This window comes from Salmo salar, chromosome ssa12 (genome assembly GCF_905237065.1).
Source record: "Salmo salar chromosome ssa12, Ssal_v3.1, whole genome shotgun sequence".
Lineage (NCBI taxonomy): Eukaryota > Metazoa > Chordata > Actinopteri > Salmoniformes > Salmonidae > Salmo > Salmo salar.
In genome coordinates this window covers 22,542,584-22,565,328 of record NC_059453.1, presented here as the reverse complement: position 1 = coordinate 22,565,328, position 22,745 = coordinate 22,542,584, and the positions used below count along the sequence as shown (strand labels likewise).

Below are 22,745 nucleotides of genomic sequence, written 5' to 3'. Positions count from 1 at the left end.
ATGTTTCAAGCAGACCACCATAGTCTCTGTGCCCAAGAACACTAAGGCAACCTGCCTAAATGACTACAGAACTGTGCACTCACGTCCGTAACCATGAAGTGCTTTGAAAGGCTGGTAATGGCTCACATTAACACCATTATCCCAGAAACAGTAGACCCACTCCAATTTGCATACCGCCCAAACAGATCCACAGATGATGCAGTCTCTATTGCACTCGACACTGCCCTTTCCCACTTGGACAAAAGGAACACCTATGTGAGAATGCTATTCATTGAACGCTGAGCTGTAGTCAACAACATAGTACCCTCAAAGCTCATCACTAAGCTAATGATCCTGGGACTAAACACCTCCCTCTGCAACTGGATCCTGGACTTCCTGATGGGCCGTCCCCAGGTGGTGAGGGTAGGTTTCAACACATCCACCACGATGATCCTCAACACTGGAGCCCCTCAGGGGTGCGTGCTCAGTCCTCAATTTGCCTTTTTTTATTTCTTTACTTATCTATTGTTCACCTAATACCAATTTTTTACTTAAAAATTGCACTGTTGGTTAGCCTGTAAGTAAGCGTTTCACTGTAAGGTCTACACCTGTTGTATTCGGCTGTTGTATTCGGCGCACGTGACAAATAAACTTTGATTTGATTTGTCTGGTGGCACTTTAAATGAGGAGGACATGCTCATAGTAATGTTTGTTATGGAATGAATGGAATGGTATCACACACATCAAACATATGGTTTTCCATGTGTTTGATACCATTCCATTCACACCACTCCATCCATTATTATGAGCTGCCCTCCCATCTGGTTTCCACCATATTGCTTTCACCTAGCCAGTCCTATCAGATACCATGAAGGGCAAATGAACAAGGGCAGAAGGGAGAGTACTACTTTCCAGAATGAGAATGAAATCCAACCGGGATTCCAGAGAAACTCTCTCACCTCAAAGGAAGTGAACAAGATCAGAACGGAGAGAACTTTGAAAGAGCAAGGTTTAAGATATGTGAAGTTTCTTGGGACACCCTGTGAAGCCTTTATTGTAATTCCATTAAAGAAGTACAGTTTCTTCAGAAACCTACTAACCTTCAACATACTCCATGACCATGCAGAGGTGCCTGCGAGTCTCGAAGGAGCAGAACATGGAGACCACAAAGGGGTTCTCAGCGAAGGTCAGGATGTCTCTCTCTACGAAGGCCTGCTGGATCTGGTTCCTCAGGATCAGGTTCTGCTTGTTGATCTTCTTCATGGCAAAACGCTGACGGGTCTCCCTGTGACGTACCAGGTACACCGCACTGACGGGGGACGGGAGGAGGAGGGACGGAGGAGGGAAGAAGGAGGGAGGGGAGAGAGGGGAGTGGACAAGGAGGGAGGAGGGGAGAGAGGGGGAGGAGGGAGATGGGTAAAGGGTAGAGGTGCAAGAAGCCAAGGGTATGGTTGTGGTAAAATTAGATGGTCAGAGAAATCTACCTGGAGCCTCATGTCTTTGAATGAATGTGAGGACTTTGTGATGTACATGAAATGCATAGTCATTCATATTGCTTTGACCAGACTCTACTCACCCATATGCTCCGTTGCTGATCAGCTTGATGGTTTGAAAGTCTTCTTCACTTGGCGGCTTCATGGCTTTCATCTTCCCCTACATAAACAAGCAGGCAAGCTCAGTCAAGACAGATCTGGTGTGTCTGTGAGTGTATTTCTCATTAGAGATGGAGGGTCCTCACCTCTGATCTGGTGTGTCTGTGATTTCTCATTATAGATGGAGGGTCCTCACCTCTGATCTGCTGTGTCTGTGAGTGTATTCCTCATTAGAGATGGAGGGTCCTCACCTCTGATCTGCTGTGTCTGTGAGTGTATTTCTCATTAGAGATGGAGGGTCCTCACCTCTGATATGGTGTGTCTGTGAGTGTATTTCTCATTAGAGATGGAGGGTCCTCACCTCTGATCTGCTGTGTCTGTGAGTGTATTTCTCATTAGAGATGGAGGGTCCTCACCTCTGATATGGTGTGTCTGTGAGTGTATTTCTCATTAGAGATGGAGGGTCCTCACCTCTGATCTGCTGTGTCTGTGAGTGTATTTCTCATTAGAGATGGAGGGTCCTCACCTCTGATCTGCTGTGTCTGTGAGTGTATTTCTCATTAGAGATGGAGGGTCCTCACCTCTGCGGAATCGTCTGGCTCTGGGGTGTGGGGACCTTCACTGTCATAGTAGTTGTCCATGCTCACAATGTCTGGACAAAAACACATGATTTAACACTCAATACAGTATCTGGTGTGTACTGTTGCTGATCAATAGCATTGTTTATACATACAGTGCCTTCAGAAAGTGACTTATTCCACATTTTGTTGTGTTACAGCCTGAGCAATGTAATGGCAATTCACTTTAAAGAGGGTTGTTTAGGTTTTTCTCTACAATAACAAAATCACTTTGACATGTGAGTCACTCTGGATAATGGGGAGAGTGCTGAACAAATCAATGCTAATATGTTAAAGGCCCAGTGCAGTCAAAAACGTGATTTCCATGTTTTATATACAGTGCCTTTGGAAAGTATTCAGACCCCTTGACTTTTTACACATTTTGTTACGTTACAGCCTTATTCTAAAATTGATTAAATAAATGTTTTCCCTCATCAATATACACACAATACCCCATAATGACAAAGCGAAAAACAGGTTTTTAGACATTTTTGCAAATGTAATAAAAACAAAAAACAGAAATACCTTCTTTACATAAGTATTCAGACCCTTTGTTATGAGACTCAAAATCGAGCTCAGGTGCATCCTGTTTCCATTCATCATTCTTGAGATGTTTCTACAACTTGACTGGAGTCCACCTGTGGTAAATTCAATTGATTGGACATGATTTGGAAAGGCACACACCTCTCTATATAAGGTCCCACAGCATGTCAGCAAAAACCAAGCCATGAGGTCGAATGAATTGTTCATAGAGCTCCGAGACAGGATTTTGTTGAGGCACAGATCTGGGAAAGGGTACCAAAAAATGTCTGCAGCATTGAGTGTCCCCAAGAACACAGTGGCCTCCATCAATATTAAATGTAAAAAGTTTGGAACCACCAACACTCTTCTGAAAGCTGGCCTCCGGCCAGACTGAGCAATCGGGGGAGTAGGGCCTTGGTCAGAGAGGTGACCAAGAACCCGATGGTCACTCTGAAAGAGCTCCAGAATTCCTCAGAATTCCTCTGTGGAGACTTCACTGCAGCACTTCACCAATCAGGCCTTTATTGTAGAGTGACCAGATGGAAGCCACTCCTCAGTAAAGGGCACATGACAGCCCGCTTGGAATTTGCCAAAAGGCACCTAAAGGACTCAGAACATGAGAAACAAGATTCTCTGGTCTGATGAAACCAAGATTGAACTCTTTGGCCTAAATGCCAAGTGTCACGTCTGGAGGAAACCTGGCACCATCCCTACGGTGAAGCATGTTGGTGGCAGCACCCTGCTGTGGGGATGTTTTTTAGCGGCAGGGACTGGGAGACTAGTCAGGATTGAGGCAAAGATTAACAGAGCAAAGTACAGAGAGATCCTTGATGAAAACCTGCTCCAGAGCACTCAGGACCTCAGACTGGGGTGAAGGTCTCTGAATGTCCTTGATGAGTGGCCCAGCCAGAAAATCTCTGGAGAGACCTGAAAATAGCTGTGCAGCGATGCTCCCCATCCAACCTGACAGAGCTTGAGAGGATCTGCAGAGAAGAATGGGAGAAGCTCCCCAAATACAGGTATGCCAAGCTTGTAGCGTTATACCCAAGAAGACTCGAGGCTGTAATCGCTGCCAAAGGTGTTTCAACAAAGCATTGAGTAAAGGGTCTGAATACTTACAGTATGTACACTACCGTTCAAAAGTTTGGGGTCACTTAGATATGTCCTTGTTTTTGAAAGAAAAGCACATTTTTTTGTCCATTAAAATAACATAACATTTATCAGAAATACAGTGTAGACATTGTTAATGTTGTAAATGACTATTGTAGCTGGAATATCTACATAGGGTACAGAAGCCCATTATCAGCAACCATCACTCCTATGTTCCAATGCTGGCCTTCTAGGCAGAGTTGCAAAGAAAAAGCCATATCTCAGACTGGCCAATAAAAAGAAAAGATTAAGATGGGCAAAAGAACACAGACACTGGACAGAGGAACTCAGCATCCCCGAGTTGCCTCTTCACTGTTGCGGGTACTATTTAATGAAGCTGCCAGGACTTGTGAGGCGTCTGTTTCTCAAACTAGACACTCTAATGTACTTTTCCTCTTGCTCAGTTGTGCACCGGGGCCTCCCACTCCTCTTTCTATTCTGGTTAGAGTCAGTTTGCGCTGCTCTGTGAAGGGAGTAGCACACAGTGTTGTACGAGATCTTCAGTTTCTTGGCAATTTCTCGCATGGAATAGCCTTAATTTCTTAGAACAAGAATAGACTGACGAGTTTCAGAAGAAAGTCTTTGTTTCTGGCCATTTTGAGCCTGTAATCGAACCCACAAATGCTGATGCTCCAGATACTCAACTAGTCTAAAGGCCAGTTATATTGCTTCCTTAATCAGCACATCAGTTTTCAGCTGTACTAACATAATTGCATGATCAATTAGCCTTTTAAAATGATAAACTTGGATTAACTAACACAACGTGCCATTGGAACACAGGAGTGATGGTTGCTGATAATGGGCCTCTGTACGCCTATGTAGATATTCCATAAAAAATCTGCCGTTTCCAGCTACAGTAGTTAATTACATCATTAAAATTGTCTACACTGTATTTCTGATCAATTTGATGTTATTTTAATGGACCAAAAAATTGCTTTTCTTTCAAAAACAAGGACATTTCTAAGTGACCCCAAACCTTTGAACAGTAGCGTACATGTGATATTTCAGTTTCTATTGTTTAATACATTTGCAAACAATTCTAAAAACCTGTTTTTGCTTTGCCATTATGGGCTACCGTGTGTAGAATGCTGAGGGGGGGAAACGATTTAATCAATTTTAGAATAAGACTGTAACATAACAAAATGTGGAAAAAGTCAAGGGGTCTGAATACTTTCCGAAAGCGCTGTATATATTTCCACACTATGAAGTTGGAGTAAAAAGTTAGTGTTAGAGCTGTTTGAAATGACCGTCTGAAATTTCAGCCTGTTTTGGTAGGATGGAGCCGGTAAATGAGTGAATAGACCAATAACAGCTCGTTTTCAGTTTTCCCCTCCCCACTCAGACCACTTCCAGACGGTGCTCTTTGCTAAGAAGAAGAATTATTTTTAACAATTTTAACTGAAAACAATCACAGTAAGTTACTTCCCTGTTACCAGAAATTATTTGATATTGAGATAAAAACGGCTGCATTGCACCTTTAAGTAAGCATCTCGTTAATTTGAATTAGATGTCACACAAAGTGATGTGAAAATAATATATCTTCTTGTCACCTTGGTAACAACATTTCTAAAACGAAATGGTTGTGTTTGGAGAACCGAGAGAGGGAGGGAAGACGAGAGTGTGAGAGAGAGAGAGAGAGAGAGATCAAGCTGTGAATATTTGTGTTGGTGAAAAACAGAAAGGTGCTAAATCAAGGGATGGTTTGTAAAAAGTGTCACATTGTTAGCCGTGACAACCCACTAAAACTCAAACTCATATTTCTTCAACCAGACTGAAGGTAGCTGACAAAGAGCAGCCAGTCGGATTCTGAATAGTCTTTCTAACCCATTTACATTGTGTAGCTTAATGAACAGCTTGTGATGGATGTGCCACTGTGAGAAGTGGAGCTGGAATGAATTGAAGGAGTCAGAGAAGGAGTTTGGGGGCTGGTGTGTGTTTACACAATATGTAGATTAATGATAGTGAGTGCAGTGCTGCGACCGGCTTCGTAATCAGTAAAGGGAGTAATCTCTGCGTCTCAATAATGTCTACAGGTAGCCTGGTCCCAGGTCTGTTTGTGCTGTCTTGCCAAGGTTCAGTGTAACAATGACAAGAGCTGGGACCAAGCTAGTTGACAGGTGGATCACTGCCCACATGCTACAATGCCAAGATGCTGTTATTTTTCTCATGCCAAAATGTATTGTTTTTTCTAAGGTTATTTTTGATAGCTTTATAGTTAATTACCTACAATAAACAGCCGAGGGGAGTGTGGCTGTCAAAATGTGGGTAGAGAAATCTCAACCATCAATCTTTCATTTTCTCTTGTTTGGCTTCTACAGGTACATGATGCCCTAAATCTGTCTCTTTCTGTTTCCGTCTACTGTCTCTCCTTCCCCCTATCCCAACCTCCACACGGTCGCAGGTCAGTCCCAGCTGTCTGCATGTCTCTTTCTGTTTCCGTCTACTGTCTCTCCTTCCCCCTATCCCAACCTCCACACGGTCGCAGGTCAGTCCCAGCTGTCTGCATGTCTCTTTCTGTTTCCGTCATCCCTCTCTTCCTTACTCTCTTCTTCATTAAATGTGCTTGGTCTGTCCCAGCCATCTGAATCTGTCTATTTCTGTTCCTCTCTTCTCTCTCCTCCTCCCTCTCATCCTTCTCTCTCACCCTCCAGAGGGTCCCTGGTCTGTCCCAGCCTTCAATCTGTCTCTTTCCATTCATCTCTTCCCTCTCTCTCTCCTCCTCCCTCTCATCCTTCTTTCTCACCCTCCAGCAGAGTCCCTGGTCTGTCCCAACCCTCAATCTTTCTTTCCGTTCCTCTCTTCCCTCTCGTCCTCCTACTTCCCTCCTACTCCCTTACTCACCCTCTAGTCTAGGGGTATTAAACTCTCACTCAACGAGGTCCGGAGCCTGCTGGTTTCCCATTCTACCTGATAATTAATTCCACCCACCTGGTGTCCCAGGTCTAAATCAGTCCCTGATTGGAGGAGAAGAAAGGAATAAAACCAAGCGGTTCCAGAGTTGAGGGCTCTAGAGTGTCCTAACAAGGAGTGTCCATCTTCATTAAATGTATGTGTGTCTCACCCTCCAGAGGGTCCCGGGTCAGACCCAGCTGGCTGATGATGTAACGAGGGATGTCCGTCTTCATCAGGTGTCCCTCCTTGGCGTGGTCCTCCGCTGCCTCCAGCAGGTGATAGAACTCCTCTGGGTTGAACTCCTACAGAGAGGGGGGGTGACACACAAGGAACCATATACAAAGTTACACAAAAGCTGCCAGTCTGCCACATAAACTTGATGTAGTATTGACTTTTCTGGATTGAACTCCTGGACATGAAGGGGAGGGAGGACAATATTGACAGTACTGTCTGTGGTATTGAGAGGAGGGGGGACAATATTGACAGTACTGTCTGTGGTATTGAGAGGAGGGGGGGACAATATTGACAGTACTGTCTGTTGTATTGAGAGGAGGGGGGGACAATATTGACAGTACTGTCTGTGGTATTGAGAAGAGGGGGGACAATATTGACAGTACTGTCTGTGGTATTGAGAAGAGGGGGGGACAATATTGACAGTACTGTCTGTGGTATTGAGAGGAAGGGGGACAATATTGACAGTACTGTCTGTGGTATTGAGAGGAGGGGGGACAATATTGACAGTACTGTCTGTGGTATTGAGAAGAGGGGGGGACAATATTGACAGTACTGTCTGTGGTATTGAGAGGAGGGGGGACAATATTGACAGTACTGTCTGTGGTATTGAGAAGAGGGGGGACAATATTGACAGTACTGTCTGTGGTATTGAGAGGAGGGGGGGGACAATATTGACAGTACTGTCTGTGGTATGAGAGGAAGGGGGACAATATTGACAGTACTGTCTGTGGTATTGAGAAGAGGGGGGACAATATTGACAGTACTGTCTGTGGTATTGAGAGGAGGGGGGGACAATATTGACAGTACTGTCTGTGGTATTGAGAGGAGGGGGACAATATTGACAGTACTGTCTGTGGTATTGAGAGGAGGGGGGGACAATATTGACAGTACTGTCTGTGGTATTGAGAGGAGGGGGGACAATATTGACAGTAGTGTCTGTGGTATTGAGAAGAGGGGGGACAATATAGAGTGTAACAGACAAAATCTGCCACATCGACTGCCATTGTGTATGGTACTGTGTGTGCTGTTTTGAGTTTAACTGGGGAATCCTATAGGCTGAAATAAGGAGCTAATAAACTGCTGGGTACTAACATGGTCATAACTTTGAATTGCTGCTCCAATAAGCCCTACAGCTGATTAACATAGCCTTTTATTCTGTCCTCTGGGCATCTCTTTCATTCACCCTTTGTGGAGGGATATAACACTGTTATTAGAAACCAGAGCACCTGGGGCTGGGAGGGGAAGGTCATTTCCTGGTTTCAGTGATCCGATGTTCAACTGTTCCCTGGCCTTGCCAACTAAGATACAGATGAGAGGAGTGAACAAATAGAAATAGAAGGACTAGAATAGATTATATTTCTTTGAGTAAATTTAAAAAGTTCCCTGGATTTGCCAACATGATGAGTGGAGTGATCATAGATTAGAGACACAATATAAGACAAGATAATATACGTCTTGTACTTGATTCTGTGGGAGTGAACCTCTCTGCACGGAGTTCTGCTCTGCTCTATGTACCTCTATGTGGGATAATGTTCTTCCACCATGGCTCTGACATTTCACCAAATCAGAGGAGACTGTGACTAGAATGCCAAATGAACTGAACCCCCCCCTCTCTCTCCCCTCCATTTCACTTTCTCTCTCCGTCCATCTTTCCCTACCTCTTTCATTCTCCTCCCTCTCTCTCTCTCTCTCTCTCTCCCCTTCATTTCACTTTCTCTCTCCCAGATTGGTTGCTTCCATCCTTTCCTACATCTTTCCTTCTCTCGCTCTCTCTCTCCCCCTCCATTTCACTTTCTCTCTCCTCTCTCCCTCCACCTTTCCCTACCTCCTTCATTCTCCTCTCTCTCCTCTTCATTTCACTTTCTCTCTCCCTCCATCCTTCCCTACATCTTTCCTTCCCTCGCTCTCACTCTCCCCCCTCCATTTCACTTTCTCTCTCCCTCCATCCTCGTCTACCTCTTCCCTCTCACTCTCTCTCTCATATAACTGACACAAGCAGAAGCATCCAGCCTGACCCCATCGACCTCTTCCGCCGGTCGCCCTGGCAACGGGAAGATGAGACGCAACGGCAGAAGGAGGCGGGACCAAGTGTTTGACAGGCAGGAGAAGCCATCAATCAGAGTGTGTAAATCCAGGGACACTCCAGTGACTTATGTACATATAGCTTTGAATGTCAACTGGACAGTTGGAGGAGTTCATTTCAACTGTCATTGAATGTGGTGTTGGTCCATGGCAGCAGTGTACATTGGTGGACGTTTTACAGTTAGGAAAATATCCTTAGGCATTTAACATAATGCTGTGTATGTAATGACTCATATAAAGACATCTTTGACCTATATCTATGAAAACAAGGGATGTGTTTTGGTTTAATACACCGCACAATCTGTCATAAAGCTAGCCTCTAGTATTGTTGATTGTTGAGGGAGACAGATTAAAGGGGATGAACAGTATGGAATGTGGTGTATGTCCCAAATGGCATCCTATTCCCGACATGGTGCCACTACCTTTGATCAGAGCCCTATGAGGGTCTGGTCCAAAAGTAGTGCACTATTTAGGGAATATGGTGCCATTTGGGACCATAGAGTTCTGGTCTAAAGTAGTGCACTATAAAGGGAATAGGGTGCCATTCGGGACCATAGAGCTCTTTGTCACGACTTCTGCCGAAGTCGATTCCTTGTTCGGGCGGTACTCGGCGATCGACGTCACTGGTCTTCTAGCTATCATTGTGTCACGGCCGTTTGAATGATCGGACCAACGCGCAGCATGGTTGTGGTTCCACATATTTATTAAACGTGAAACTGAATGCAATACACTTAAATACTTGAAAATACAAAAACAACAAACTGTGACGCAGAGAGGAAAACACACTACTCAAAAGATAATCATCCACAAAAACAGGTGGGTCAAACATCAACTTAAATAGGACCTCCAATTAGAGACTACGACAACCGGCTGCCTCTAATTGGAGGTCATGCCAAACGAAAACCAACATAGAAATACAAAACTAGAAACTGAACATAGAAATAGAAAAACAGACAAACACCCCCTGTCACGCCCTGACCTACTCTACCATAGAAAATAACAACTTACTATGGTCAGGACGTGACACATTGATCCATTTTTCATTTTCCATTGGTTTTGTCTTGTCTTCCTACACACCTGGTTCCAATCCCATTCATTACATGTTGTCTATGTAACCCTCTGTTTCCCCTCATGTCCTTGTCAGAGATTGTTTGTTGTTATGCTCGTGATTATGGATTGGTGCGCGACGGGTTCTTGTACCCACGTTTATTTTATTATGTACTTTGGTTTTGGAGTTTTTGTTTTACGTTATTAAACTACTCCATGTATACCAAGTTTGGATCTCCTGCGCCTGACTTCCCTGCCACCTTCACACACGACATGACACTCTGGTCTAAAGTAGTGCACTATAAAGGGAATAGGGTGCCATTTGGAATAGTAGGCAAAACCAATATATTTTTCACGATTTCAGCTATATTATCAAAATCAAAAAACCAAAGCACGTTTTGGGGTTCATTCATTAGTTTTTACGTGATTAAGTAGAATCCTGTTGAAAAATGATGCTGGAAGTATCATTTATATTTCTAAAACATAAGTTGAAAATGTTACTGTTCCTGCTACCTGTTGTTGATTATGAATTTGGTTTTAAATGTCCAAATTCATAATCAATATGTTGTAATAAGTTGTGATATTTTGAAGGCCAAACATAAACATTAGTCCCTACACATACATATGTCACACTTGTGTTCAGATTAGTTCTATTTAGCTAAATGAGTAGCTTATAAACTGCACACACACCAACACTTACCAAGCAGCCACTCTACACTTTGATTGGCTTGTTCTACTGTAAACAAAAGCTAGCGCAAATGAATCACATCACTGTTGTCTATAAAGATCAATGGAACTGGGACAATAACCAGGGTGACGTGTACCGTTTGCGCTCTTCTAAAAGATAAAACCACAACTAACTTGGGTAAACTACATATAGCTGTCGATAGATGAGAACCTGTAGCAGCCATTTATCAACTCATCTCTTTGTGTCACATTTACAGTAGATGGTCAATACGAAAAGGAAACATAACACGTTTTTGACTGGAAAATGTCAACGAATCATCACCTCACAGGTAGACCTACATAGTGACAGGGGTTTCATTTGAGTGCTAGCTTGACTGTCAAATACGTGGATTTGTTTTTGTGGCCAGCAACTTTTTTTAAAGCAAAATAAATGTTGTATAATCTTGATATTAACATCACCAATCTGAGGTAAAAAGATGTGTAATTGTACTCAATTCATGTGTTGAAAATTCAAACTTGTACAAGGTAGTTAACACACTTTCCACATTAGGGGAATTAGCGCAATATGAAATCATTTTATATGACAAAATGATTCAACATATCAATTAAGTGATGATAGTACAGTATATATTGCCCACTCACAAGCTATTGCAGCAATTGCACGTATTTCTAACTCATTGAACTATTTAGAGAGTGAACTGCTCTGAAACCCATTTGAACCAGGTGCTCTAGAATAGAGTCTCCAGAGTGTCTGAGCCGTAGCCTGAACATTCAACGTCCCTATTAAGAGACCTGTAATAGAGCTCACCAGACATTCCAGGAGCCGGGCAGGACGAGATATGATGATGAAGAGCTTTTTGACCAGCTCAGTGACGAAGGTCAACTCAGAGCTCTCAGAACGCTCATAGGCCTGAGAGCGAGAAAGAGAGAGAGAGAGAGAGAGAGAGAGAGCGAGAGAAAGAAAGAGAGAGAGAGAGAGAGAGAGAGAGAGAGAGAGAGAGAGAGAGAGAGAGAGAGAGAGAGAGAGAGAGAGAGAGAAAGAAAGAAAGAAAGAAAGAAAGAAAGAAAGAAAGAAAGAAAGAAAGAAAGAAAGAAAGAAAGAAAGAAAGAAAGAAAGAAAGAAAGAAAGAAAGAAAGAAAGAAAGAAAGAAAGAAAGAAAGAGGGCTTCAGCACCAGGGACAGCGATAAACAAATTCTTAGCAATTAATAGGTTCTGCACCAATAAAATTGAATGACAGTTACTTTTGGAAGACCAGAAGAGGACTAGGGGTGCGTGCGTGTGTGTGTGTGTGTGTGTGTGTGTGTGTGTGTGCGTGCGTGTGTGTGTGTGTGCGTGTGTGAGCATGTATATGTGTTGTGTATGTGCGTCCGCATGTGTTTGCAACTATGCATGATGACTCACGTCGTTGAGCATCTTCTCCAGATTCTCCTGCAGCTCAAAGAAATACACCGTTGTGATGAGTCCGTCCTGTGATTTGGTCAGGCAGTCTCTGGACAGCTCTGCTATCTGGTGGTGGATGAAACTGAGGACCCCGTCAGCCAGCGGCAGCACGCTCTCCGGGGCGAAGTTCTGGATGAACTCTGATAGACGCTCCTCCATCTGGGCTGTAGCCTGGGAGGAGAGGACAACATGGTAGAATACACTATAGGTGAGTGACTGGGGTGCGAACCCAGGCCACAAGACAGTGCTAACCAACTGAGATAAAGCCTTTCAGGGGAGAAGCTATCAACGTTCCTTCATCTGGGCAGATGACACATATACGGCATAGACTACATATTATCAATACAGGACCGATGGGGTTCGACCCAGGCCTTTTACCAGCTACAAGATTGTGTTGGTGTGTTCAGCTAAAGCCTAGGAGCCAACACAAGTCTTCAGGACTCAGGTAAGGTTACTTAACACGCGAGCGTGGTTCACCTGCCCATTGACCTCCATGTGAAGTCAGTGTGATCAGTATGCTAGTGTGAGACAAGCAATATAGTCAAACAAACAGACACCATCAGCAAACTGCTGAATCCAAATAAATCTCTCCGTACCTTAGTGTTTGTACTACTATAGTATGTGATGTGAGTAATGCCTATTCTCTGTTTGTCTGCTTCTGTTTGGTTTGCAGCTTTACCACAGCGGCTGCCTGCCTGTCATACAGTCTGTAAGTGACTTGATATCGGTCAACACAAAGCCAGAAGCGGTTGCAACAGCGGATGGGGAGATATGCTGTATTAGAGAGAGAAACTGCACTGCGCTGGGCTCTGTCTAAATGGCTCTCTGGGGCCATTTTGGATCAGTCACTGCATGACATGTCAGTCTCCATTTTGGGGATGTGACGGTTGCAACCATCTTGTTGTGTTTTTATGCAGAAACGAGTAAGTTTCTGTGCAGGCGTTAACACTGTGGTTAGCACTGCTTCACTGTGTGTGTGTGTGTGTGTGTGTGTGTGTGTGTGTGTGTGTGTGTGTGTGTGTGTGTGTGTGTGTGTGTGTGCATCTTCACACATATGTGTGCGTACCAGCGAGTGTGTGTGTTTGCGCGTGTGTATGCGTACCTGCATACGTGTGTGCATTTCTGTGTACGAGTTGTGCGTGCGACCGTGTGTGTGTGTGTGTGTGTGTGTGTGTGTGTGTGTGTGTGTGTGTGTGTGTGTGTGTGTGTGTGTGTGTGTGTACTGACCTTGGGGAAGCGCTCCTTGTAGACATGGTTCATCATTACTATCTCGTTGTCATAGCAAGACGGTGAGCGCCCCGGGCTGAAGAGAGAGAACGAGACAGAGACAGAGAGGAAGATTGACAAGAAAGAGTGATAGACAATCAATTTTTAAATGTTTCACTTGAATGCAGGCTTAATTTGCAGCAGCCAGGACCCAGTGTGGGCATGTGTGTGTGTGTGTGTGTGTGTGTGTGTGTGTGTGTGTGTGTGTGTGTGTGTGTGTGTGTGGACCCCTGTCTGTACATTATGTAAATCAGCCAATCAGAGAGAGCATCACTTTCAGTCTCTCTCTAAAATCAACCAATCAGGAATTCTGAACACTCCGTCTCCCTCTAATGGATGCACTAATTAGGACCCCACTCCTCAATCAAGGAGGAGCATTGTTAAAGACACAGGAAGTTACTCCTGCATTCTACAGTGCATCAAGAGAGGAGACTGTCAGACCCCATTGGAACAAGCTACATGCAACCATGCAAGTACTAATACAAGACTTGGGTTCAAATAGTATTTGAGATATGTTTAATACTTGGAGCTTCCTGGAGTGCCAGATGGGTGGGGCTTGCACTTTTGGGACTACTCCATTGGTTCCATTGCGTCAGACAAGTTTAATCAATCGCAGATAAAGTTCTTGAAAGAACATTTATATTCTTTTGAACCCAGGTCTGCTGTGTATGGAGCAGATATTTTAGTCTGGTCTAGAAGTCTCCATGGACTCATCACTGAGGAGACAGAAGAGAGGAGGACAAGCTAATGGACAAACACATGCACTCTGGAGACTGCCTGGAGGATACTGACTTGAATAAAGACCACAGGGAACTCTAGAGAGGGGCATGCTGAGAGAGAGAGAGAGAGAGAGAGAGAGAGAGAGAGAGAGAGAGAGAGAGAGAGAGAGAGAGAGAGAGAGAGAGAGAAAAAGAGAGAAAGAAAGAGATAGAGAGACACAGAAAGAGAGAGAGAGAGAAAGAGATAGAGAGACACAGAGAGAGAGATTCAGACAGACAGAGAGAGAGTGAGAGAGAGACAGAGAGAGAGACAGAGAGAGACCAACTGTAAAGCAGAGGAGTTTGTTAAGAGATTGGGTTTGTATTCATATCTTTGTGTATAAAGCTTGTGTATAAAGCTTCGAGGAGATACACAGGGCGAAACTAGTATCCCCACCCCTTTCCCTGACCCTTGACTCCTCTAACCTGAGGCTGCGGGAGCGGGGGCGCACGTGTGGCGAGCGGCGGCCCCCGTCGTCGTCGGTGATGCTCTCGGTGCTGCCAAAGTGCTTGGACAGGAAGTGCAGCTCATCCATGGTGGGCTGGAAGGGCAGCTGGTGCAGCCGCTCCTGTGACGAGGAGGAGGACTGGGGGAGAGAGGAAAGACATGAGGAGAGAGCAGGAGAGAGGGGGTGGGAGGGGGAGAGAGGAAAGACATGAGGAGAGAGCAGGAGAGAGAGGGTGGGAGGGGGAGAAAGGGAGCGGGAGGAGGAAGGTAGAGAGTAATTAGAAATGTCAATGTACAGTAACAACAGCAAGAAACAATCATACCTCATGATGTGTTTCATAAAAGAAAGAGAGAGAGACAAGAGAGAGAGAGAGAGAGAGAGAGAGAGAGAGAGAGAGAGCAAGTGGGGAAGTGAGAGGGGTAGAGAGAGATGGAGAGAAAGAGAGGTGCAGAGAGAGTGAGCCCTCAAGCGTAAATAAGCCTTTATTGTACAGCTAATGTGTTAGATGCAGAGCTTCTAGGCTGCTGGACAAACGTCAATATCACAAAACTTAAAATGTGATGAAAAAAGAGTGGGAGGGAGAAAGAGTGTGATGAAGAGAGAGAGAAAATAGACCAAGTCTAAGAGACTGAAAACCAAAACTGGACAACAAGCTAAAGTGGAGCCTCAGGGGTCTTAGCACTAGCAGACCCTACTCTTAAACAAACGTGTTTTTCTGTTCTAGAGCTACAGGAAAAAACAGGCTGGATCAATGAAGGGCTTTAATGAACAGGTCTCCCATAGGGATGGGGAGATAGTGGTGTGTGTTCGTGAGTGAGTGAGTGAGTGTGTGTGTGTGTAGAGAGGTTAAACAATGATTTTTGCCATGAAATCCATTAGAACCTGGCCTACTTCTGGTTCCAATCCAAACCACTTCAAATTGCTAAATGCACATCAACATTATCAATTAAACACATAGGGAGATGAGAGGATGAGTAGGGTGGATTGGAGGAGGAATACAAGGAAGGAGAGATAGCAGGATAGAGGGAAAGTATTTTATGTCCTCCCCTGTTGTGGTTCTCTCTCTCTTTCCTCCTCTCTTACTCCATTAACTCTGTCTTACTTCCTCTCTCTCCATCTCTCCCTCTCCCCCCTCTCTCCCTCCCCCTCTCTCCCTCTCTCTCTCTCCCTTTTCCTCTCTCTCTCTCTCTCTCTCTCAATTCAATTCAATTTAATTTAAGGGGCTTTATTGGCATGGGAAACATAATGTTTACATTGCCAAAGCAAGTGAAATTAACAATAAAAAATGTACAGTAAACATTACACTCACAAAAGTTCCAAAATACATTTCAAATGTCATTTCAAATGTCATATTATGTCTATATACAGTGTTGTAATGATGTGAAAATAGTTCAAATACGAAAGGGAAAATAAATAAACATTAATATAGGTTGTATTTACAATGGTGTTTGTTCTTCACTGGTTGACCTTTTCTTTCTTGTAGCAACAGGTCACATATCTTGCTGCTGTGATGGCACACATTGGGTTTGTTTTCAAATTCTTTGTGGGTCTGTGTAATCTGAGGGAAATATGTGCCTCTAGTATGGTCATACATTTGGCAGGAGTTTAGGAAGTGCAGCTCAGTTTCCACCTCATTTTGTGGGCAATGTGCACATAACCTGTCTTCTCTTGAGAGCCATGTCGGCCTTTCTCAATAACAAGGCTATGCTCACTGAGTCTGTACATAGTCAAAGATTTCCTTAATTTTGGGTCAGTCACAGTGGTCAGGTATTCTGCCACTGTGTACTAGGGCCAAATAGTATTCTAGTTTTCTCTGTTTTTTTTCTAAATTCTTTCCAATGTGTCATGTAATTATCATTTTGTTTTCTCATGATTTAGTTGGGTCTAAATGTGTCTCTCTCTGTCCTCCTGCCCTCCTTTCATCTCCTCTGTCTTCCTGCCCTCCTTTCATCTCCTCTACCCTCCTTTCATCTCCTCTCCCCTCCTTTCATCTCCCCTGCCCTCATCACCTTCTTTCATCTCCTCTACCCTCCTTTCATCTCCTCTCCCCTCCTTTCATCTCCCCTGCCCTCATCACCTTCTTTCATCTCCTCTACCCTCCTTTCATCTCCTCTCCCCTCCTTTCATCTCCCCTGCCCTCATCACCTTCTTTCATCTCCTCTACCCTCCTTTCATCTCCTCTCCCCTCCTTTCATCTCCCCTGCCCTCATCACCTTCTTTCATCTCCTCTACCCTCCTTTCATCTCCTCTCCCCTCCTTTCATCTCCCCTGCCCTCATCACCTTCTTTCATCTCCTCTACCCTCCATTCATCTCCTCTGTCCCCATCCCCTCCTTTCATCTCCTCTGTCCTCATCCCTTCCTTTCATCTCCTCTGTCCTCATCCCCTCCTTTCATCTCCTCTGTCCTCATCCCCTCCTTTCATCTCCTCTGTCCTCATCCCCTCCTTTCATCTCCTCTGGCCTCATCCCCTCCTTTCATCTCCTCTGTCCTCATCCCCTCCTTTCATCTCCTCTGGCCTCATCCCCTCCAGCCTCATCCCCTCCTTTCATCTCCTCTGGCCTCATCCCCTCCAGCCTCATCCCCTCCTTTCATCTCCTCTGGCCTCAACCCCTTCTTTCATCTCCTCTGGCCTCATCCCCTCCTTTCATCTCCTCTGTTCTCATCCCCTCCTTTCATCTCCTCTGGCCTCATCCCCTCCTTTCATCTCCTCTGGCCTCATCCCCTCCTTTCATCTCCTCTGGCCTCATCCCCTCCTTTCATCTCCTCTGTGTATGCGGACCCTGCAGTAGCTAATCAAGCAAGTAATGGTCCGTGTAAGAGCCTGGGGAGGACTGAAAACTGACGTCTGTACAGGAGGAAGAGAGGACGGGGGAGATAAGAGAGGAAGGTGGAGAGAGGAGAGGAGAGAGGAGAGGGGAAGAGAAGAGAGGGGGTGAGGGAGAGGGAGTGTGTGTGTGTGGGTGGGTGCGTGTGTGTGTGTGGGTGGGTGGGTGGGTGGGTAGGGGTGTGTTTGTGTGGGTGTGTGTGGGGGGTGTTTGTGGGTGTGTGTGGGGGGTGTGTTTGTGGGTGTGTGAGTGTGTGTGGGTGTGTGTGTGGGGGGTGTGTGTGTGTGGGTGGGTGCGTGTGTAGGTGTGTGGGGGTGTGTTTGTGTGGGTGTGTGTGGGTATGTGTGTGGGGGTGTGTGTAGGGGGTGTGTTTGTGGGTGTGTGAGTGGATGTGTTCTCGTTCTTTTCCTCTGTCTTTTTTGTCTCTCTTTTCCCCCTCTCTCTCTCTCTCTCTCTCTTACACACATTTCACTCTTCATTGACTTTCTGTATTCTCTTTTCATCTCTGTCTGTATCGCCCCATCCCTCACTCCATCCCTCACTCCATCCCTCACCCCATCCCTCACTCCATCTCTCACTCCATCTCTCACTCCATCCCTCACTCCATCCCTCACCCCATCTCTCACCATCCCTCACTCCATCCCTCACCCCATCCCTCACTCCATCCCTCACTCCATCCCTCACCCCATCCCTCACTCCATCTCTCACTCCATCCCTCACTTCATCCCTCACCCCATCCCTCACTCCATCTCTCACTCCATCCCTCACTCCATCCCTCACCCCATCTCTCACCATCCCTCACTCCATCCCTCACCCCATCCCTCACCCCATCTCTCACTCCATCCCTCACTCCATCCCTCACCCCATCCCTCACTCCATCTCTCACTCCATCTCTCACTCCATCCCTCACCCCATCCCTCACTCCATCTCTCACTCCATCCCTCACCCCATCCCTCACTCCATCTCTCACTCCATCCCTCACTCCATCCCTCACTCCATCCCTCACCCCATCCCTCACCCCATCCCTCACCCCATCTCTCACTCCATCCCTCACTCCATCCCTCACTCCATCCCTCACTCCATCGCTCAGTTTAGCTAACTGAATGATTGCAATGGATAGAGGATGAGATAACATGTTTTTATGACCGGTTGACTTTCTGTTTCTACTTTATTATCTCCCACACACACCCACATACACATACACACACACACACGCCCCCCCCCCCCCCCAAACACACACACGTTCTCTTTGAGCCAAGTCATCAGCCACAGTGATAAATCAGGTTATGAACGTACATCTTAGCAACCGATCTGATCTGAGCTGCTGGTTTATTTTTAGTTCTGTTCTCCATGGGAAGTATTATGGGATAGATCCATGTTCATCAGCGGGAAGGTACCTTTTAACTATTCAGCTGAGATTTACAGCACAAATTATAGAAGGGAAGGCTTTGGTATGTGTGTGGGAGGGGTGGGGGGGAAGTGTGTGTGTCTATCAGTGTGTGTGTCTGTCAGTGTGTGTGTCTGTCAGTGTGTGTGTGTCTGTCATTGTGTCTGTCAGTGTGTGTCTGTCAGTGTGTGTGTCTGTCAGTGAGTGTGTCTGTCAGTGTGTGCGTCTGTCAGTGTGTGCGTCTGTCAGTGTGTGTCTGTCAGTGAGTGTGTCTGTCAGTGTGTCTGTCAGTGTGTGTGTCTGTCAGTGAGTGTCTGTCAGTGTGTGTGTCTGTCAGTGAGTGTGTCTGTCAGTGTGTGTGTCTGTCAGTGAGTGCGTCTGTCAGTGTGTGTCTGTGTGTGTGTGTGTCTGTGTGTGTGTGTGTCTGTGTGTGTGTGTCTGTGTGTGTGTGTGTCTGTGTGTGTGTGTGTCTGTCAGTGAGTGTGTGTCTGTCAGTGTGTGTGTCTGTCAGTGTGTGTGTCTGTCAGTGACTGCGTCTGTCTGTGTGTGCGTCTGTCAGTGTGTGTCTGTCAGTGTGTGTCTGTCAGTGAGTGTGTGTCTGTCAGTGAGTGCGTCTGTCTGCGTGTGTCTGTCAGTGTGTGTCTGTCAGTGTGTGTCTGTCAGTGAGTGTGTGTCAGTGAGTGTGTGTCTGTCAGTGTGTGCGTCTGTCAGTGTGTGTCTGTCAGTGTGTGTCTGTCAGTGAGTGTGTGTCTGTCAGTGTGTCTGTCAGTGAGTGTGTCTGTCAGTGAGTGTGTGTCTGTCAGTGTGTGCGTCTGTCTGTGTGTGTGTCTGTCAGTGTGTGTGTCTGTCAGTGTGTGTCTGTCAGTGAGTGCGTCTGTCTGTGTGTGCGTCTGTCAGTGTGTGTCTGTCAGTGTGTGTCTGTCAGTGTGTCTGTCAGTGAGTGTGTCTGTCAGTGAGTGTGTGTCTGTCAGTGTGTGTCTGTCAGTGTGTCTGTCAGTGAGTGTGTCTGTCAGTGAGTGTGTGTCTGTCAGTGTGTGTGTGTCTGTCAGTGTGTGTGTGTCTGTCAGTGTGACTGTCAGTGTGTGTGTCTGTCTGTGTGTCTGTCAGTGAGTGTGTGTCTGTCAGTGTGTGTCTGTCAGTGTGTGCGTCTGTCAGTGTGTGTGTGTCTGTCAGTGTGTCTGTCAGTGTGTCTGTCAGTGTGTGTGCGTCTGTCAGTGTGTGTCTGTCAGTGAGTGTGTGTCTGTCAGTGTGTGTCTGTCAGTGTGTCTGTCAGTGAGTGTGTCTGTCAGTGAGTGTCTGTCAGTGTGTGTCTGTCAGTGTGTGTCTGTCAGTGAGTGTGTCTGTCAGTGTGTGTGTCTGTCTGTGTGTCTGTCAGTGAGTGTGTGTCTGTCAGTGTGTGTCTGTCAGTGTGTGCATCTGTCAGTGTGTGTGTCTGTCAGTGTGTGTGTCTGTCAGTGAGTGTGTCTGTCAGTGTGTGTGTCTGTCAGTGTGTCTGTCAGTGAGTGTGTGTCTGTCAGTGAGTGTGTGTCTGTCAGTGAGTGTGTCTGTCGGTGAGTGTGTCTGTCAGTGTGTGTGTCTGTCAGTGTGTGTGTTTGTCAGTGTGTGTGTCTGTCAGTGTGTGTGTCTGTCAGTGAGTGTGTCTGTCAGTGTGTGTGTCTGTCAGTGTGTGTCTGTCAGTGACTGTGTCTGTCAGTGACTGTGTCTGTCAGTGTGTGTGTCTGTCTGTGTGTCTGTCAGTGAGTGTCTGTCAGTGAGTGTGTCTGTCAGTGTGTCTGTCAGTGAGTGTGTCTGTCAGTGTGTCTGTCAGTGAGTGTGTGTCTGTCAGTGTGTGTCTGTCAGTGTGTGTGTCTGTCAGTGTGTGTGTCTGTCAGTGTGTGTCTGTCAGTGAGTGTGTCTGTCAGTGAGTGTGTGTCTGTCAGTGTGTGTGTGTCTGTCAGTGTGTCTGTCAGTGTGTGTGTCTGTCTGTGTGTCTGTCAGTGAGTGTGTGTCTGTCAGTGTGTGTCTGTCAGTGTGTGTGTCTGTCAGTGTGTGTGTGTGTCTGTCAGTGTGTCTGTCAGTGTGTCTGTCAGTGTGTGTGCGTCTGTCAGTGTGTGTCTGTCAGTGAGTGTGTGTCTGTCAGTGTGTGTCTGTCAGTGTGTCTGTCAGTGAGTGTGTCTGTCAGTGAGTGTCTGTCAGTGAGTGTCTGTCAGTGAGTGTCTGTCAGTGTGTGTCTGTCAGTGTGTGTCTGTCAGTGAGTGTGTCTGTCAGTGTGTGTGTCTGTCTGTGTGTCTGTCAGTGAGTGTGTGTCTGTCAGTGTGTGTCTGTCAGTGTGTGCGTCTGTCAGTGTGTGTGTCTGTCAGTGTGTGTGTCTGTCAGTGAGTGTGTCTGTCAGTGTGTGTGTCTGTCAGTGTGTCTGTCAGTGAGTGTGTGTCTGTCAGTGAGTGTGTGTCTGTCAGTGAGTGTGTCTGTCAGTGAGTGTGTCTGTCAGTGTGTGTGTCTGTCAGTGTGTGTGTTTGTCAGTGTGTGTGTCTGTCAGTGTGTGTGTCTGTCAGTGAGTGTGTCTGTCAGTGTGTGTGTCTGTCAGTGTGTGTCTGTCAGTGACTGTGTGTCTGTCAGTGTGTGTGTGTGTGTGTGTGTGTGTGTGTCTGTCAGTGTGTGTGCTGTGTGTGTGTCTGTCAGTGTGTGTGTGTCTGTCAGTGTGTGTCTGTCAGTGTGTGTCTGTCAGTGTGTGTGTCTGTCAGTGTGTCTGTCAGTGGTGTGTGTGTCTGTCAGTGTGTGTCTGTCAGTGTGTGTGTCGGTGTGTCTGTCAGTGTGTCTGTCAGTGAGTGTGTGTCTGTCAGTGTGTGTCTGTCAGTGTGTGTCTGTCAGTGTGTGTGTGTGTCAGTGTGTGTGTCTGTCAGTGTGTCTGTCAGTGTGTGTCTGTCGGTGTGTGTCTGTCAGTGTGTGTGTCTGTCGGTGTGTGTGTGTGTTGTCAGTGTGTGTGTCTGTCAGTGAGTGTGTGTCTGTCAGTGTGTGTGTCTGTCAGTGAGTGTGTCTGTCAGTGTGTGTGTGTTTGTCAGTGTGTGTGTCTGTCAGTGAGTGTGTGTCTGTCGGTGTGTGTGTGTCTGTCAGTGTGTCTGTCAGTGTGTGTGTTGTGTGTGTGTCTGTCAGTGAGTGTGTGTCTGTCAGTGTGTGTCTGTCGTGTGTGTGTCTGTCAGTGTGTGTGTGTGTCTGTCAGTGTGTGTGTCAGTGTGTCTGTCAGTGTGTGTGTGTCTGTCAGTGTGTGTCTGTCAGTGTGTGTGTGTCTGTCAGTGTGTGTGTGTCAGTGTGTCTGTCAGTGAGTGTGTCTGTCAGTGAGTGTCTGTCAGTGAGTGTCTGTCAGTGAGTGTCTGTCAGTGTGTGTGTGTGTGTGTGTGTCTGTCAGTGTGTGTGTCTGTCAGTGTGTGTGTGTGTCTGTGTGTCTGTCAGTGAGTGTGTGTCTGTCAGTGTGTGTCTGTCAGTGTGTGTGTCTGTCAGTGTGTGTGTCTGTCAGTGTGTGTGTCTGTCAGTGAGTGTGTCTGTCAGTGTGTGTGTCTGTCAGTGTGTCTGTCAGTGAGTGTGTGTCTGTCAGTGAGTGTGTGTCTGTCAGTGAGTGTGTCTGTCAGTGAGTGTGTCTGTCAGTGTGTGTGTCTGTCAGTGTGTGTGTTTGTCAGTGTGTGTGTCTGTCAGTGTGTGTGTCTGTCAGTGAGTGTGTCTGTCAGTGTGTGTGTCTGTCAGTGTGTGTCTGTCAGTGACTGTGTGTCTGTCAGTGGTGTGTGTGTGTGTGTGTGTGTGTGTGCGTATGTCTGTCAGTGTGTGTGTCTGTCTGTGTGTCTGTCA

The 22,745-nt window shown here is 46.1% G+C and overlaps 1 protein-coding gene across 3 annotated transcripts in view; it reads right to left on the bottom strand.

The window, feature by feature from the left end:
- LOC106564511 (microtubule-associated serine/threonine-protein kinase 1) overlaps nucleotides 1–22,745 on the bottom strand; it is an 89,230-nt gene that overhangs the window by 18,243 nt on the left and 48,242 nt on the right. For all 3 annotated transcript variants that reach the window (XM_045691045.1, XM_045691046.1, XM_045691047.1), the window contains 8 exons: nucleotides 14,694–14,854; nucleotides 13,471–13,546; nucleotides 12,205–12,414; nucleotides 11,610–11,711; nucleotides 6,921–7,053; nucleotides 2,153–2,223; nucleotides 1,556–1,632; nucleotides 1,080–1,288 (listed from right to left, as the gene is read on the bottom strand). In XM_045691045.1, coding sequence (XP_045547001.1) covers nucleotides 1,080–1,288; nucleotides 1,556–1,632; nucleotides 2,153–2,223; nucleotides 6,921–7,053; nucleotides 11,610–11,711; nucleotides 12,205–12,414; nucleotides 13,471–13,546; nucleotides 14,694–14,854 — 1,039 coding nt within the window. The remainder of the gene's footprint in view (nucleotides 1–1,079; nucleotides 1,289–1,555; nucleotides 1,633–2,152; nucleotides 2,224–6,920; nucleotides 7,054–11,609; nucleotides 11,712–12,204; nucleotides 12,415–13,470; nucleotides 13,547–14,693; nucleotides 14,855–22,745) is intronic.